A 17,416-nucleotide genomic window follows, 5' to 3' on the forward strand; every position below is an offset into this window, starting at 1 on the left:
ATATTAAAATAACTTAAATAATCTTGCTTGTTTATTCTGTGAATTTACATTCTTATATTTGATTTTTAACTTAAAATAGGGTTTGTGCTCATTGGCAAATTTAGGGATTAACTATGAATACTGCATCATAGTACATGCTAACTCTATCATTAGATCAGAAGTTTTTTAGCATGTAAAGTTTTTTTTCTTTATTTTGTGCTCTGTTAGCTTTAAATATATATCTTTATTTATAATTGGCTATCGAAATGGGCTACAGATGGCGTAGAGCAGAACTCTACCTATATCAACTCTTCTCATGCTTAGCGTGTGGAGAGTCACAGAAGAAGGAAGTACGTACCTATATGAAACTAGTTTAAAATCTTTTAAGTCAGGAAACTATATGGAACTTAAAACTTCATTAAAACATAGTTCTTTAAGAAAGGATCTTGGGAATTTAAAAAAAAATATTTTTATCAATTAAAAGCGAAAAATATTAAGAAAAAGAAAAGCATCATAGTACACTCCTATACGACTGAAAAGAGGAGGAGAGGAAAAGGGGAAGGACCAAAAGCAAGTAACCGGTCTTCTCCCCAGATGGTGTATTTGAGCGTTGCGATCACCTATAGCTCATGCCCTCGTAACATCTAAATCTGAATTAAGTCAAAATCTGATGAAATAGTACCAAAAGTTTAATAGCTAAATTTTAAAAAAATGTTTTATCTAGAGCTTATCTTAAAGGTTTAAAAAAATTTTTTTGTTGTAAAAGTTACATAATTTTGTTTCTTTTTAATGTATTTATAATCAGCTATATGAATGTTAATATGTTTTGTACGAATGTTAAAGATTTGGATGGGAGGAGAAAGGAAGGCACTGGAGCTTCTGAACAACCGACTGCAAATCGAGAAAGATGCAGCTGAGTCAGGAATTTTGATGCCAAATCAAGCCCAACCAGACCTTTTAAGTCCTTCCATGTCTCTGAGTGCTCCACTTTCTATGGGATGTTTATCTGTTAGAAAGTAAGTTGTTTATCCAATATTACAGTAAAAGTTCTAAGTGTATGACTTATTACAAGAAACTTGTTGCCACAAGTTTTTAAGTCAATATAAAAATGATAATTTTAAAGATACAAAAGCATACCGGCAAAGTCTCCTGTTTTATAATGAGGACTCCTGTATTTTATGACTATATCCTGTTTATTCTCAAATTTCTCCGTATTAGTTGAAGAAATTTTTTGAACGAAATTTTTTGGCAATAAAATATAAGCTGAGGGCAAAAATACTTCTCTTATTTCTCAACAGATAGGGCTATTGCCAGTATTGCAGTTGGTTGGGTGTTAATAGTTTAAGTACCCCTTGCAGTCAGGCTAACAGTGGGACATTTTTGAGGTTTTCTCCTCCATGTAACTCATGTGGTTTAGTTTCATCATGAAATCTTCCACAAAGGAAAATTTTTCCCTGTACTTGATTGATCCAGGATATTCCTTGTCTTCTGGATTGGGTTTAAAATTACAAGGCTCTGTAGTTGAACAATGCTAGTCGTAAACCCAAAAATTGGGTTGGTGTTCAATGACCGTTATGAAATAAAATAGTTTAAGTAATTATAAACAATGATTTAAAAATATCTTCTTTAGATTAATATTTATATGCATATTTTGCACTTCACACTAAATGTAAGTGCTTATAATATTTCCAATTTTGAATTTCTCTTTTTGACTTACATGATGTATGAAAACTTAACTCAGAGCCCAAAAAATTTTGCTTATAAAATCTCTCTCATTTTATTTCTCCAATCATGGCAGGTATGCACATGTCTTCATCATTTCAATCCTCTGCAGAAAGGATGGATCCCCTTCTTTTGTTGGTAGTTTGACGACCTGTGGGAGAAATCTAGCACTTTTCGGTAGAACAGTTTAACGAGGACCGATATTGCGCTTCCTCGATCCCTACGCAGGCTGATCAAAGTGGTCACCCACCCGCTTACTGATCGTAGCCAGAGTTGCTCGACCTCGGTGTTCTACTGAGAACCGTATCTTTACAATCAATCCACTGCGGGACTAGAACTCTAATAATGCATTCATAAATTATTTCTTTTTAGAAAATATCAGATCATTTAAATAATGTCAACTCTGATTAAAAATAATACATTTTCAGAACTATAAGCCTGGTCGAAAGGGAAAATAAGCGAAAGAGAATTTACTGGGCAAAATCTTTTAAAGTGATTCTCACAAAACTCTTCATTGGGATACAAAACTTTTTTTTAAATCATAAATTGAAATGTCTTCAGATTCCCAAAAATTCTTTAAGGAATTCATCATCATAGTTGGCCAGACAGCCCATTGTGGGACAATGCTTTCCTCTGAAGATTTCTCCATAATGACTTCCGATTTATCATTTATCTCCAATTCTCTTCATTAATTAAATCAGATTTCACCGAGTCAGCCCATCTCAACCATGGCATTCCCCGCTTTCTTGTTCCAGTGGGTCTAAAAAGCAGTATCTTTTTTATTGTATTGTCATCATTCATTTGAATCACGTGGGTCATCTAATTCATTCTATTTATTTTTATGTATTTAATAATATTGGGTTGTTTATAAAACTTGTAGAGTTCAAAGTTAAATATCCTTCTCCAGTTATTGTTTTCATTTACACCTCCAAGCATACTCCCACTCCGCAAAATCTGTCTCTCAAATATTGTGATACAGATTTAGATATTAAATACATAAATTAGAATGCAAACTATTATGAGAATGTTTAGAATGAAAACCTTATATTCACTTATTCACAAAATTAAAAATACATTTTTGCAATTTCACAAATACGATATATAGACGATTTATGATAAATTTGAACCAACCACTTTTTTTTGTAGTTTTAAGAGAAAAAAATCAGTTCCTTCAAATAGATTTAAAGATGAGTGAAATGATAACAGGAAATTCCACTAAGTGCAAAGCTCAGTTTGCAAAATTTGAATTATAAAGATCTTCTACCATGCTTTAAATGGGAGTTATAAAAATACAAGAAACTATCTAAAATTGTGTGAAAGTCAAGAAAAATTATTTGTATATTTTGCATAGAAAAACTATTTTTGAATAATTTGAAAATGCTGCTTTATCAACTAAAAGTTTTGTACGTAACGGTATTATTTACAATTCTATAGAAATTAGTAACTACCAAAAAGTCAATACAATTTATAACAAAAAAGTAATTTTTGTGATTTTATGATATCTTAAAGGCATTATACTATTTATTTGTAATAATTATTTAAATAATAATTTATTTTGTGTTGTAAATATTTCATTCTTGTTAAAGAATCATTTTGTAGTAAGGGTTTTTTCCTCGCTCTACTAAAAGATGTGTGATTGTTATTACTATGTATACTAAATGGCTAATTTATATCAGTTAAATTATTTGTTCATGAAACATTGTGTTATGGTTTTCAGAGCTACCAACCTGGAATTTCTACCGCTCCATGTTATTTTAATGAATTAATAATATTATACAATTAGAACAGAGAAGGAAAAACATTGTTAAAATAAAATATTTTAATAATTTTTAATTTTTTTCAAAATATTTTTTTTAATAATATTTTATTTTAATTTAATAATCTTTCTTCTCTTTTCATTAACCTTTATTATTTTCCATGTTTTCTCTACATTTTTAACTCATTTTATGAGTACTTACAGCTAACAGTGCAGTAAATAAAACTTATTAATTTTCTTTGTTTTTCTTTTTATCCATTTTGTCTTTATTATGCTATATAATATACTTATATATGTATATAAACATATGTTACGGTAAAAGTAATAAACTGGCGATTATGTATAATAACTAAAAATTATGCATAGTAACCATTAAATTTGGTAGGTGGGATAAATATGACTGATTTGCCCAGTAGAATAGAGTGCGGTTTTTTTAGTAGTTACTACTCATTATATTCTTTCGTTAGACACCTGCGTCAAAGAACATGAATTACACTATTTTATATTTTACAATTAAAAAGTCAATAAATGGTTATTTTTTAAGTCACATGCATTTATTTAGCCTGAACGAAATTTGAATAAGGGACTGAAAGGTGTTGTGAAATGAAAGAAATACAATTTACATTAAATTGTAAGAAATCGTTTCAAATAAAATAACAAACTGCCATTACATATAAAAAACAAACTAAGCCCATATTCTAAAGGAAAAAAAAAAACATTTTTCAAATAACATTAAATGCTATTACTACAAATTACCAAATATTTTAAGTTTACTTATTTAAGCATATTAGACTGTTATGACATTTATAGTATAGATATTTAAAAAGTTTCCCCTCGAAACCTTGGAGAGTTCTTTATTCTATAAAAAAATGTTAATGTATTTCTTATTCAATGTTTAGGTTTTATTGGGATCTTTTGAATTTACATGTATCTGAAAGTATGGATTATTATGATTTGGATGGTTTTGCTGGACAACTTTTTTGGAGAGAATACTTCTATGCAATGTGCATGAATAATCCATATTATGGGGAAATGTTAAGGAATCCTATTTGCCTGTCAATAGCCTGGTATGTACTATATTTTTTTTTTCAATTTCTACTATTAGTTCACACTCTCCCTTTACTTGTTCAAATGTTCAATCGTTCATAAAATACTTTTTATTCATCCACTCGAGTTCAAATAAATTTTTTTTAAACTTGTAGTGGATGACACTTGATGTTAATACAGTTTTTTTCAAATAATAATTCATTCATTAAATGTAATGAATCAATTTTAGTTTTATATGGATGAAAAAATTGTAATTATTTAACACAATGTAACTGAAATAAAAAAATTTCTTTGCTGATCTAAGTAGGAATTGACTTAAAATTATTTTTATATTACTTGTTTTAATCATGAGAGAACATTTAAAAAAATTTAATATCGTATTTGAGAAAAAGTATGTTTTTATTTAATGAAAGATAGATTTTATTTCACTTGTTTTGAACTTTTATTTTTTTTTAAGAATTTTTTGAAATGTAATATTTACCTGCATTTGTGTCTAATAACAATAAATCTTTTGATATGTTTAAAAAAATTTTTGTAAGATTTTTAAAAAAGCATACATAGGTTCATTATATATTTTATCATGATGTATACGTTACATAACGGTAAAATAGTTAATTAAAATTAAATTATTATGAAATAACTAATTTATAACCAGTTTTATAAAAGCATATATGGTATGTATTAGTAGTAAAAAATTTTTTCTAACAATCCAATATCAGTTATTTAAATTATTTGGTTGTCGAATTATTTGTAAATTCTAATTTCATTTGATATCTTCTTATTAGATGTACAAACAAATTTTAATTAGTTTTAAAATTCAATTCATATACTTATAGAGTCCATATTTAACAGTGAAGACATAGTACAAACGAATTTTAATTAGTTTTATATTTTTTAAAAAAGGAATTGAGAGCATCCAGATTTTAATTAGTGAAATATTTATTTAGAAAAAACTTTGAATGTTTTTTGAAAAAAATCACACCTGCTTGCGATTTTTAGTTAATGTGCTGTTACAATCTTTAAAAATGTTTCTTGAAATTGTTTGAGTAGTGTTATTATTTTATTTATTCATTAAAACATTTTTTTGCATAATTTTTACTAAATATTGCAGTTGCTATTTTGAATATAATGTAATTATAAAAAAAATTACACGAATATAAATAATATATTTTTTTTATATCTTTAGCCAATTAAGAAATGCTTTTCCTCAACTATTTTGAATTTTTTTATGCATAATTTTCATTCTTTTCTATTTCTAATTTTTATGTTTGAAATGTATGTTTTGTATGTATTTTTATGTTTGAATCCTGTAAGGTACTCTCTTATTGCTCTTATTTTCAAAGGCCAAATTTTTAACTTCATGTATTTTTTTCTTCCAAACAAATACATTGAATATATATAAAAAAGTAATGTCTTTTATTGGATCTGCGCAATATATACTATTTTATTCCCTTTGATTGACGTCAATCTAGCCGTGGGAGGTTTTCGTGGTTTACTCTCCATGTAACGCAAATGTGGTTTAGCTCCATCAAAAAGTCCTCCACAAAAGCAAATTTCTCCCAATATCTGATCCAGGAGTCTCTTTGTGTTCTGAATTGGGTTCTAAATTACAAGGCTACCGAGTTGAACATTGGTAGTTGTAAACCCAAAACTTGGGGCAGCTGTTCAACGATGGTTATAAAATAAAAAATATATAAATATTTAATCTTACAATATTGGAAATTTCGATATAGATTTATTAGTTAAAAAAAAACTGACCTCCAATAAAATAATATTTTTTTTTGCCCTCAAGACTAGTCAATAGTTAGTATGAAAAAATGAATTTTCTGACAATAAATCAATAGATATTTTTGTATATCTAATTGTGGAAAAGAAGTTCTAGTTTATTTAAAATTCCCTGATATCTATAAATTTTATTCTTTTCATGAGAAATTTATCCTTTTATAACTAGCAGTAAATTATTTAAATTCAATTTTAAAAAAAAATTTTAGAAAAAAAAATAGTTTAATAACATGATAAAAAGATTTGTTAGTTAGTTTTTGATTCAAAAAGTCTCGAAAGAGTGTTTATTTGATATCTTATATTATTTGAAGGTTCACTTTTTAGAAATAAAAAATGAGATCATTGCAAAGTGGAAAAAAACAACAACATTGGAGTGTGATTAACTGAGTTTTTCTAAAATGAAACGACAAGCCTCTATAAACTTAACAGGAAGTCGAAATTCGAACATTAAATGCTATTGTAAATTTATTCTAAAAGTCCTTTATTTTTTTATGAACCATTTTTTTCTCTGTGAAGTGAACTGTTGAAAATGTTCTCATAATTAAAATGACTTTAAGTACTAGTATTGAAAATGAATGATTTTATTAAATTCAAGATGAAATTTAACTACAAACAATGATTTTTATGTATTTTGTAATTTAGATACAATTATTAGCCCGAAATTTTACAATAGCAAATTTTTTTGGAATATATGGGTGGAAAATATATAGAAATTTACCAGTCAAAAATGATTTTTATTTGTAGTGGAAATTTTTTCCTTATTTTTCCCATTTTTGTGTTGATTTTTTTAGACATAATTTGTGAAATTAATATTTAATTTTCACAAATTATGTCTCAATTTTCATAGAATAGGTATCTCTAAAAAAAAACCTAGATTACCTAGAAACCTCTATTATTTTTTTATTGTGTTTTACTCCATATGACTTTAGTTTTAAAAAATTTTCATGAACTAATGTGTGGTGACCTGCCTACTACAACTCAACGCTGCCAGTCTCGTATCCCATAGCAACGAGGAACACAAAAAAAAGAATACTAATGTTTTCTTTCTGCTGCTGCTGCTTGATAATTCTCCTGTTTTTAATATGTACGTAATTGTTATTATTCAAAGTTGTTAATATATTATATTTTATAATAAGAAGCGAGTCTACTTATTTCCTCCACAAACTGGTGACCTCGGATTTATTACGAATCACAACCTGCAATGTTGCACGAATATGGAGTTAATATGCAAAAGCCTGAGCAACCATAAGTTGTCAAGAGTGATGAAATTCAAGTAAGACATTTTACCTTTGATTTAAAGTGTTTTGCCACTTTCTGGTAAGTCAACATATTTATGTCAGAATTTTATCGGAGCTATGTATGGTGTGTAGAATTTGAATCGCCAATTTCTCTGATTTAAAGTACCAAGAAGCTGCGTCGCTATATACGTATATTGATTATTTTTCTGTGTTATTGAGTATATTTGACTGATCTAAAATGGTTGACAACAATGATTCTTCACAATTGGCGCGAGTTTCAGTTAAGCCTCCGCCATTTTGTCGCCAAGACCCATCGCTATGGTTCATTCAACTGGATGCGCAGTTTAAATTGAGTCACATTACTGCTGACGAAACTCAATTTTATACAGCGATCTCCGCTTTAGAATCAGAAGTACTTCAATCAGTTCGTGAAATTATCATTAGTCCACCGGCGATGGAAAAATACAAATCTTTAAAAGAAAAATTAATTTCTGTTTATTCAGAATCCGAAACAGTTAAAATCAAGCAACTATTGCAAGATTTACAGCTGGGTGATATGAGGCCTTCTCAATTGTTGTCTAAAATGTCAGACTTATCCGCCGGTAACCTAACGGACAATATTCTTAAAACATTATGGATGAATAGACTCCCATCAAACATGCAAGCCATTTTAGCTGCCAGTAGTGAGCCTCTTACGAAACTGTCCGAAATCGCTGATAAAATACACGAGCTGGTCATGCCAACGCAAATACATGCAGTTCAAACTTCTGATCAAGGTATTGAGGTGTTACAGGCTCAAATTAATGAATTGTCCAAACAGGTCTCTCAATTAGTAGCCATTCAAGCTGAAACTTTTCGGCGCCATCGCTCTCCATCACGTGGTCGATATGCACGTCGTAGCCCATCGAGGAAACGTTATGAAAGCCCTCCTCCGGGTATTTGCTTTTACCATCACAATTTTGGAGAAAAGGCAAACAAATGCCGCCAACCGTGTCGTTATAACAACCAGGGAAACGAGATGGGCCGTCGCTAAAAGTCGTGAACGACAGCGGCCGAAATATTGCACGCCTTTTTGTCATCGATAAGAATTCCGGTTTAAAATTTCTTGTAGACACCGGGGCTGATGTTTCTGTCGTTCCACCACATTTTCATGAGCAAAAGCGCCAAACCAAATTACAACTTTACGCAGCAAATGGAACTCTTATACAAACTTTTGGTGAACGCCTGATATCTGTTGACTTAGGATTGCGCCGCAAATTCCAGTGGCCATTCATTATCGCCTCCGTTTCAAGTCCTATAATTGGCGCCGACTTCTTGCAAAAATTTTCTTTGCTTGTTGATCTTAAAAATCGCCGTTTAGTAGATTCTTCAACGAACTTATCTTACCCGGGAGAAATTCGCAATAGTCAAGATTTAAACATTAAACTGATTTCCGATACTTCTCCATGGCATCAACTTCTCAGAGAATTTCCTACAATCACGCGCCCAGTTATGGGTAATTCACAACCCAAACACGATGTACTACATTATATTGAAACTACCGGACCCCCAATTGGTTCTAAACCAAGACGTTTACCTCCAGACAAGCTCAAAGCCGCCAAAGATGAATTTCAATACATGATGGAACAGGGAATTTGCCGCCCTTCGAAAAGTTCATGGGCCAGTCCGCTCCATCTAGTTCGGAAACGAAATGGTAACTGGCGCCCGTGCGGGGATTATCGCCGGTTAAATGCAGCTACAATTCCTGATCGTTACCCAGTCCCGCACATTCAAGACTGTATGCAAGTCTTAGAGGGAAAAACTATTTTTACAACTGTTGATCTTGAGCGGGCGTACCACCAAGTACCCGTTAATCCAGCTGATGTTCCTAAGACTGCGGTTATAACGCCTTTCGGACTATTTGAGTTTCCAGTCATGACTTTCGGCTTATGCAATGCCACTCAAACGTTCCAACGCTTCATGAATCAGGTGTTAATCGGCCTGGACTTTTGTGTACCTTATTTTGATGACGTCTTAATCGCTTCCTCTTCAGAACAAGAACACTTATCTCATTTAAGAACTATTTTTGAAAGGTTTCAGAGTTACGGAGTCAGCCTCAATCCTTCCAAATGCGTTTTTGGCCAACAAAAAGTATCCTTTCTTGGTCATGAAATTTCCGCTGATGGCGTTCGACCCCTTTCAGATAGAGTCACCGCTATCCGCGATATGCCCGAACCATCTACAGTAAAGGACTTAAGAAGATTTCTTGCCATGCTCAATTTTTACCGACGTTTCCTACCTCATGCCGCGACCATACAAGCACCTCTAAATTCTTTTTTGGTTGGAAGCAAGAAAAATGACAAACGTGTTATAACCTGGACCACAGAATCACGCGATGCTTTCCAAAAATGTAAAAATGATTTAATTTCGGCAACTAATTTGCAATATCCTTCAGCATCTAAACCATTATCACTCTACGTTGACGCATCGACAACAGGTATAGGAGCAGTTTTACAACAGAAAGATCAAAAATCATGGAGACCACTTTCATATTTTTCTAAAAAACTCTCACCAGCCCAAACCAGATACAGCACTTACGATCGCGAATTATTAGGAATTTATGAAGCGGTAAAGCATTTTAGACATATGTTGGAAGGACGCGTTTTTATGATTTTCACTGATCACAAACCATTAACCTATGCTTTTCAACAGCGTTCAGATAAAGCCTCCCCTCGTCAAATGAGACACCTGGACTTCATAAGCCAATTTTCAACCGATATCCGTTATGTGGAGGGTTCACAAAATATCGTAGCAGACACCTTGTCTCGTATCGAAGAATTAGCCATTCCTTCGCCAATTGACTTTGCTGCCCTTGCGGATGAACAATATCAGGACACAGAACTACAGGCCCTCTTGAAAAACAAAACTACCAACAATCTCAACTTGCAGCCTATGCAGCTAACACCTGGAAAATCACTTTATTGTGATGTTCAGGATTCGAGAATTCGACCATATGTTCCCCCTGGGTTTCGACATGCCATTTTCAGTCAATTACATCGTCTTTCACATCCTGGCATCAAGGCTTCAAGGAAACTTATACAACAACGTTTTGTGTGGCCTAGTATGCAAAAAGACATAGCGAGCTGGACACGTTCATGCTTGGAGTGCAAAAAATCTAAAATTGTCAGACACACCACCAGCCCACTTAAAACTTTTAATTTGCCATCATCTCGGTTCAATCACGTGCATCTCGACTTGGTCGGACCATTGCCGCCTTCTAATGGATATTCATATCTCCTTACTTGCATTGACCGATTTACTCGCTGGCCCGAAGCCGTTCCTTTAGTGGATATTTCAGCTAGTACTGTGGCAAATGCGTTTTACTCAGTTTGGATTTCTCGATTTGGAGTTCCGGAACAGATTTCTACTGACCAAGGGCGCCAGTTCGAATCCTAACTCTTCACATCGCTAGCTAAGTATTTGGGAACTTACAAAGTAAGAACCAGTCCTTACCATCCAAGTTCCAATGGAATTGTCGAGAGATTTCATCGCTCTTTAAAACAATCAATTCGATGCCACACTGCAATACAGTGGACTGAGGTGTTACCTACCGTACTTCTAGGTCTTCGATCAGCGTTGAAAGAGGATCTGAATGCCTCTTCTGCCGGTACTGCTCTCCGTTTGCCAGGAGATTTCGTACATTCAGTCAATCCACCTAACAGCAATGACCCTTTTACATTCAACTTAGAAACTGCATGTCAAAATTACGACCAGTTCCTACCAGCGCTCATTGCAAACAAACTGTCTTCGTACACAAAGAACTTAGAAACTCATCTCACGTTTTTCTCAGATGTGATGCTCCAAAGCCTTCTCTTGCACCAAAATTTTCAGGACCACATCAAGTACTAGCTCGAAACGAAAAAACATTCAAAATTTTAGTAAACGAAAAAGAAGTTAACGTTAATATCGACCGACTTAAACCAGCATTCATCTGGAAACCTGAAGCCACTGTAACACATGCGTCATCAGCACCATCTAAAACCACGACGCCCGACTTAGCAAATGCTACGACAGCAACACGCTCGGGACGTCGAGTGTGCTTCAATCCGAAATATTTGTAAGAAAAGAATCGTTAGCACTGGAGGGGGAGTACTGTGGTGACCTGCCTACTACAACTCAACGCTGCCAGTCTCGTATCCCATAGCAACGAGGAACACAAATAAAAGAATACTAATGTTTTCTTTCTGCTGCTGCTGCTTGATAATTCTCCGGTTTTTAATATGTACGTAATTGTTATTATTCAAAGTTGTTAATATATTATATTTTATAATAAGAAGCGAGTCTACTTATTTCCTCCACATAATGTATCATTTGTTTAGATTTTTTTTAAAAATATTGTAATTTCTGTTGAAGGGAGGAGAATGATTCTATGTTAGAGTGTTGGAACGAAGGTAAAACTGGTTTCCCTTTAATTGATGCTGCAGTGAGACAAATGCGCCAAGAAGGGTGGATTCACCATGTTGCACGTAACGCCATCGCATGTTTTCTTACGAGAGGAGATTTATGGATATCGTGGGAAGAAGGATTTAAAGTATGCTTTTGTTTTATTTTCTGTTCAAAACAAATTTTTTTTGTAAAGATAATGAACTTGAATCTTTGACTACAAAAATTTCATAATATTATTGAATAAAATTATTGTGATTTTTATAACTGGAAATTAAAAGCAATAAAAAACTACATTTATTTTGATTTGGCTTGTCAAAACTTAAATGTGCAATGTCAGGTTTTTCTTTTTTTTTATTATCCAAAAAATTTGTATAGTTTTTTTAATATTATGTTCGAATGCTGACGCAGGCTGCTGTTTGCGCATATAACATATTATTTCTGGATCATGCGCCCTCAAGCCTTGTGTGCCTCCTGCACCATTAGACATATTGCAAAGTGTTATTAAGCAGTGCTGGTGCTTTTATTCAATATTTTTTTTAAAGCCCCTAAAGGTCCTTTTTTTCATTTGGTGTTTTCAAAAAGTGCTGAATTTTCCCTTTTCGAAAGTGAGATTTTTTTCTTTACCATGTCAATTTTCGTCTCATATTATGCAAAAGCATGGTTTTCACGTTCTATTCAACATTTTCACAAATCATTCAAACACAGTACATTTCGGCACTCCGTAGCTTATGAAAGCGCCAATCATTTTACATGTTTGATGAAATGCTTGCCATGGGTGAAAGTCTTCCGTCCCCAGGACGGATTTCCGTCTTTCGAGAATGTCCGCGGACGGAAGTAAGTCGCAAACAAGACTGACTCGAAGACGGAAATCGGAAATTTTTTTCTGTCCTTAAAAATATTTTTAGGTCTACGTTATTGGTCGTCCTGTTGTTATTTTATCAAAAGACAGATAAATAAATATTTTTTGTACAGTATTTAAACTTGATGTATTATGGTAAAGCTTTCTTAGATAGTTTGCATAGGTCGAGGGGGTTTTGTGTATGTTATGTATTTCAGTCGAAGCATTTTCAGTCTTGGCCTTTTTTCCAACTTGCACCCATGATGCTTGCTGGTCTGTATGTGCATATACTGTGGAAATATCAGTGGGAATTCAGGCTTCCTTTTCAACCCTCTGAAATCGAACCGAAAAATCTCTCGATCTTTTTATGGTGACTAATATAATCAAGAAAATCGTTCATTGTCAGAAACTAGTTATTTTATCATTATTGTGTTGCATTATATCCATTAACGAAATGCAAATTATTTTGCATTTTGTTAATGTATATAGTACTTAAAAATATTTTTCAGTGATTAAAAAATACTTAAAAGGTGCTTATTTTTTGGTGAAAGATTTGACTACGCACCCTGATGAGTTTTATTTACACCACTGAGTATTTCTTTATTAAAACTGTTTTAACAATGTTAAAATATTTTTTGTTTGTTTGATTAACAGACTTTCATGAAATATATGATTGATGCTGATTTTGCTGTTTGTGCTGGAAACTGGATGTGGGTTTCAAGTTCTGCTTTTGAAAACATCCTGCAGTGCCCATCCTGTGTGTCTCCTGTGACCTACCTCCGGCGATTCGATCGTTCTGGAAACTATATCAAGTATACAAGCTTCTTATTTGTTTCAAAAAGTTACAATTTATATATATATATATATATATATATATATATATATATATATATATATATATATATATATATATATATATATATATATACATACATACATAAATATTCTTTTCTTTTTTAAAAAAAATCATGGAAAGTCATGGATTTAGGTCACGCAAAACTCTTAATTTTTCAAATAGAATTTACCCCCCTCCCAATTTCACGGTGTACTGATTATGTGAATTTTTTACAAAATCCCCACTCACAGTCATATTTTATTAAAATATAAAATTTTTTTATCATCTTCTTTAAAAATTATGGTGTTCTTTCAAAAAATGAAAGAAAATACATCATTTCTAGAGTGAAGTATCTTTTAAACTTTCGTGATTTCAGAATTTTTATTTATTTATTTTTATTTTGTCAATTTAAAATTCTAGCTGAAGCAAGCCAGTCACTGACAAATTATTTTATTCCAAGATGAGAACATTAAAATCAGGAGTATTTCTTTCCTCACCAATACACAAGAAAAGTATCTTTAGAATATAATTCTGCAGAAAAAAAGAAAAAAATTTATTTGCTTTTGTATTTTTTTTCAGCTATTTTATTGCTTCAACTCTTTCTTTACTGTATTTTTATTTTATTTTTAAATTTACAATAAATATGAAGATGTTGAGTAACAGTTTTGGTTATACCTATCATTTCAATTAATGTTATTAAATGTATTGTTGTGTTTGTGTCGGAGAAAATAGTAACTTTGTTAAGTCATAAAAAATTCGTGGAATTGAAAATCTAAATAATTTGAAAATCTAAAATGTAGCAGATACCCTCTATATGTTATTCTCAAGAACCAGAGACCCAGACCCCTATCTTGAAATAGATTTGAAACATTAAGGAGTTTTACTTACTTAGGATTAATTATTACTATTTATAACATAATGTCTCCTGAAATAAAAAACTGATTCTATCTGGCAAATAGGGCTGTCTATGGGCTGAGAAGGTTTTTTTAAATCTAGGACTTCTTTCTAGAAAAACAAAGTTCTTCATTTACAAAACTTCATTCATTCCAGTCTTGACATATGCTTCTGAGGCTTGGACCATGACAAAACTGGAAAAAAATTTTATCTCAATATTTGAGATAAAGATTTTGCAGAGTATACTTGGTGGTGTAAATGAAAACAATAACTGGAGAAGGAGATTTAACTTTGAACTGTATAGGATTTATAAACGACTCGATATTAAATACATAAAAATGAATTGCATGGCCCACGTGATTTGAATGAGTGATGACAATACAATAAAAAAGATATTGCCTTTTAGACCCGCTGGAACAAGAAGGCGGGGAATGCCACAGTTAAGATGGGCTGACTCAATGGAGCCTGATTTTCTTGCAATTAATGAAAAGAATTTGGAGATCAAAGATAAGTTGGAAGTTGTTATGGAGAAATCTTCAGCTGACGGCATTGGCCCACATTGGGCTGTCTAGCCAACTATGATGATGATTCCATTCTTTAAGTTTTCATTGATTTCTAAACTGACAAAAAGCTAATTTTAGATTCGTTGATGAAATGATTCAGCTGATGTAGATCGATTCGGAAATCGTCCCAAAAGTCGAAGATATTTAAGAAATGTAAATACTAAACCGCTGTAAATACTATTTAAGAAATGTAAATACTGTTTAAGCCTTAAATTTAAAAGTAAATTTTAAAGGAAATATAGCAATGTAGAAGAGAAATAAGATTTTGAAAGGAGAAACATTCTTTTTTTTTATCAAATTCTATACCCAATAATAGTTTAAATCAGCAAAAAAAAAAAAAAAAAAAAAAGACCATTTTTTATTAAAAAGACCAGCTTTTTTTTAAAAAAAATATTAAGTCTAGTCTTATTGACTTTTTTAATATTTATATTTTATTATTGAAAATTAACATGCAAGTAATTAAGTTCATTTTATTGATTCAGTAAAATGATAAGTAAAAAATGTAATGATTATAAGCTCTCACTTAAGGGTATTTATTCTCTAAATTGACAAAATGTTATTAATTTTAATGATGTTATTGCTACTTCATATTTCCTGCAAAACTAGTCATTTTCTTCCAAAATTATTATTTTTAATATATTATTTTTTTATTAATTTTCTTTTATATACAAAAGCCATGCTTAGGATTACTAATAGTCTAAGGAATTTAGATTAAATGTACAAACTATCAACTAGACACTTAGAAAAGTTTATAGTTCAGCAAATGTTTGCAATTTGAAATTTAAAATTATGTGTACTCAACGAGCTCCATTTTACAGAAATTGCCTCATAAGGACAGCAATGATTTAATGGTTTTTGTGGATAAAAAAAAACCCACAGCAATGCTTTTTTTTTTCAATATCTGTAGCTGCCAACTCTACTGGATTTTGCCAAATTCTCCTGATCTACTGGTTTAATAAAAATTATTAGAAAATTCCTTTAAATTGTGAGTAAGTTTTTTAAAAAAAAATCCCTATTGAAATAGAATTTTGGGACTGATTATTATTGCTTGCTTGAATACTTATTTAATAAGTATTACTAATGCATAATGAAGTGAGTCCCATTTTTAAAAATTTTTTGAGAACCTTTTATTTTGTTTTAAAATGTTCAGTTTTATTTTTATTCAGAACTTTTTAAATTTATTAAGAGATCTTTTAACTATCTTTGAAAAATTATATGCCTATTACTACTTAAAATTATGAGTAAACATAATACATAACATTTCAAGCTCATTTATTGTCAATCATGACAGGAAAATTTTGCAGTCTTTCTATTTTAATGAATATAAAAATCCCTAAAAGTCCCCTATGTGTAAAATATTTAGTACATTATGAGACAATCATCATGAAATTTTTATTATTTTGTAAAATCTCCTGGTTTTTTTTCTTACACATGTTGGCAGCCATCCAAAGAATATAGAAACTACAATTATATTTATCAGAATCGTAGAAACAATTATATTTATCAGAATTAGTAGAAAATGACTAGAACTATAGTTATTAATTTAAGTATTAATCATCTTTATTTTGCAAGAAAATATATCCTTTCAAATTGGTATTTTGCAGTCTTATGTCTACTCAGTCACGGCAATAAAGAATCATAGTAATTCTATTGTACTTGAACCAATACTGTTCACTTAAGTTGATAGGATAGAAAAATACATGTAATCCAAAGTTTTGTTTTTCAAATTAAAATTTAATGCATTTTTACATAAGTTTAATTTTCAAATGATAAAATTATTTTTTCTACAATATCCTACCTAATATCCTATCCTACCTTTTTTCTACCTAACCAATATCATAGCTGCCAAGTCTCCTGTTTTTTAACAAAGACTCCTGTATTTTAAGACTATCTCTTCTTTACCCGTATATTTTCAAACTTCTCCGTATTTATTGAAGAAATTTAAAAAAAAAAAAAAACAAAAAAAAATTGACAATAAAATATCTGCTGATGGCAACAATACTTCTGTTCTTCATCAACAGATAGTGCTATTGCCAGTACTGCAATATGTTGAGTGTTAATAGTTTAAGTCTTTCTCCCAATATTTGATCCAGGAGTTCCCTTGTCTTCTGAATTGAGTTCAAAATTACAAGGCTACGCAGTTGAACATTAGTTGTCGGATACCCAAAAAATTGGATCGTCTGTTCAACAATGGTTATTAAATAAAATAGTTTAAGTACCTTTTGTGGTCTAGCTAACCGTGGGATATTTTCGTGGTCTTCCTCTCCATATAACTCAAGTGCGGGTTAGTTCCATCAAAAAGTCCTCCACAAAGACAAAATTTCTTCCAATACTTGA

The 17,416-nt window shown here is 31.3% G+C and overlaps 1 protein-coding gene and 1 long non-coding RNA gene across 4 annotated transcripts in view; both read left to right on the forward strand.

Moving 5' to 3' along the window:
* LOC147812725 (uncharacterized) overlaps positions 1–17,416 on the forward strand; it is a 284,443-nt gene that overhangs the window by 251,687 nt on the left and 15,340 nt on the right. The window lies entirely within an intron of this gene.
* The window catches only part of cry (circadian regulator cryptochrome), a 32,808-nt gene that overhangs the window by 8,724 nt on the left and 6,668 nt on the right, over positions 1–17,416 (forward strand). For all 3 annotated transcript variants that reach the window (XM_087158667.1, XM_087158668.1, XM_087158669.1), the window contains 4 exons: positions 823–995; positions 4,357–4,524; positions 11,917–12,094; positions 13,442–13,599. In XM_087158667.1, coding sequence (XP_087014793.1) covers positions 823–995; positions 4,357–4,524; positions 11,917–12,094; positions 13,442–13,599 — 677 coding nt within the window. The remainder of the gene's footprint in view (positions 1–822; positions 996–4,356; positions 4,525–11,916; positions 12,095–13,441; positions 13,600–17,416) is intronic.

The sequence above is a fragment of the Parasteatoda tepidariorum genome, chromosome 3, assembly GCF_982258835.1.
Source record: "Parasteatoda tepidariorum strain Cologne lab strain chromosome 3, Ptep-v5.0, whole genome shotgun sequence".
Taxonomy (NCBI): Eukaryota; Metazoa; Arthropoda; class Arachnida; order Araneae; family Theridiidae; genus Parasteatoda; species Parasteatoda tepidariorum.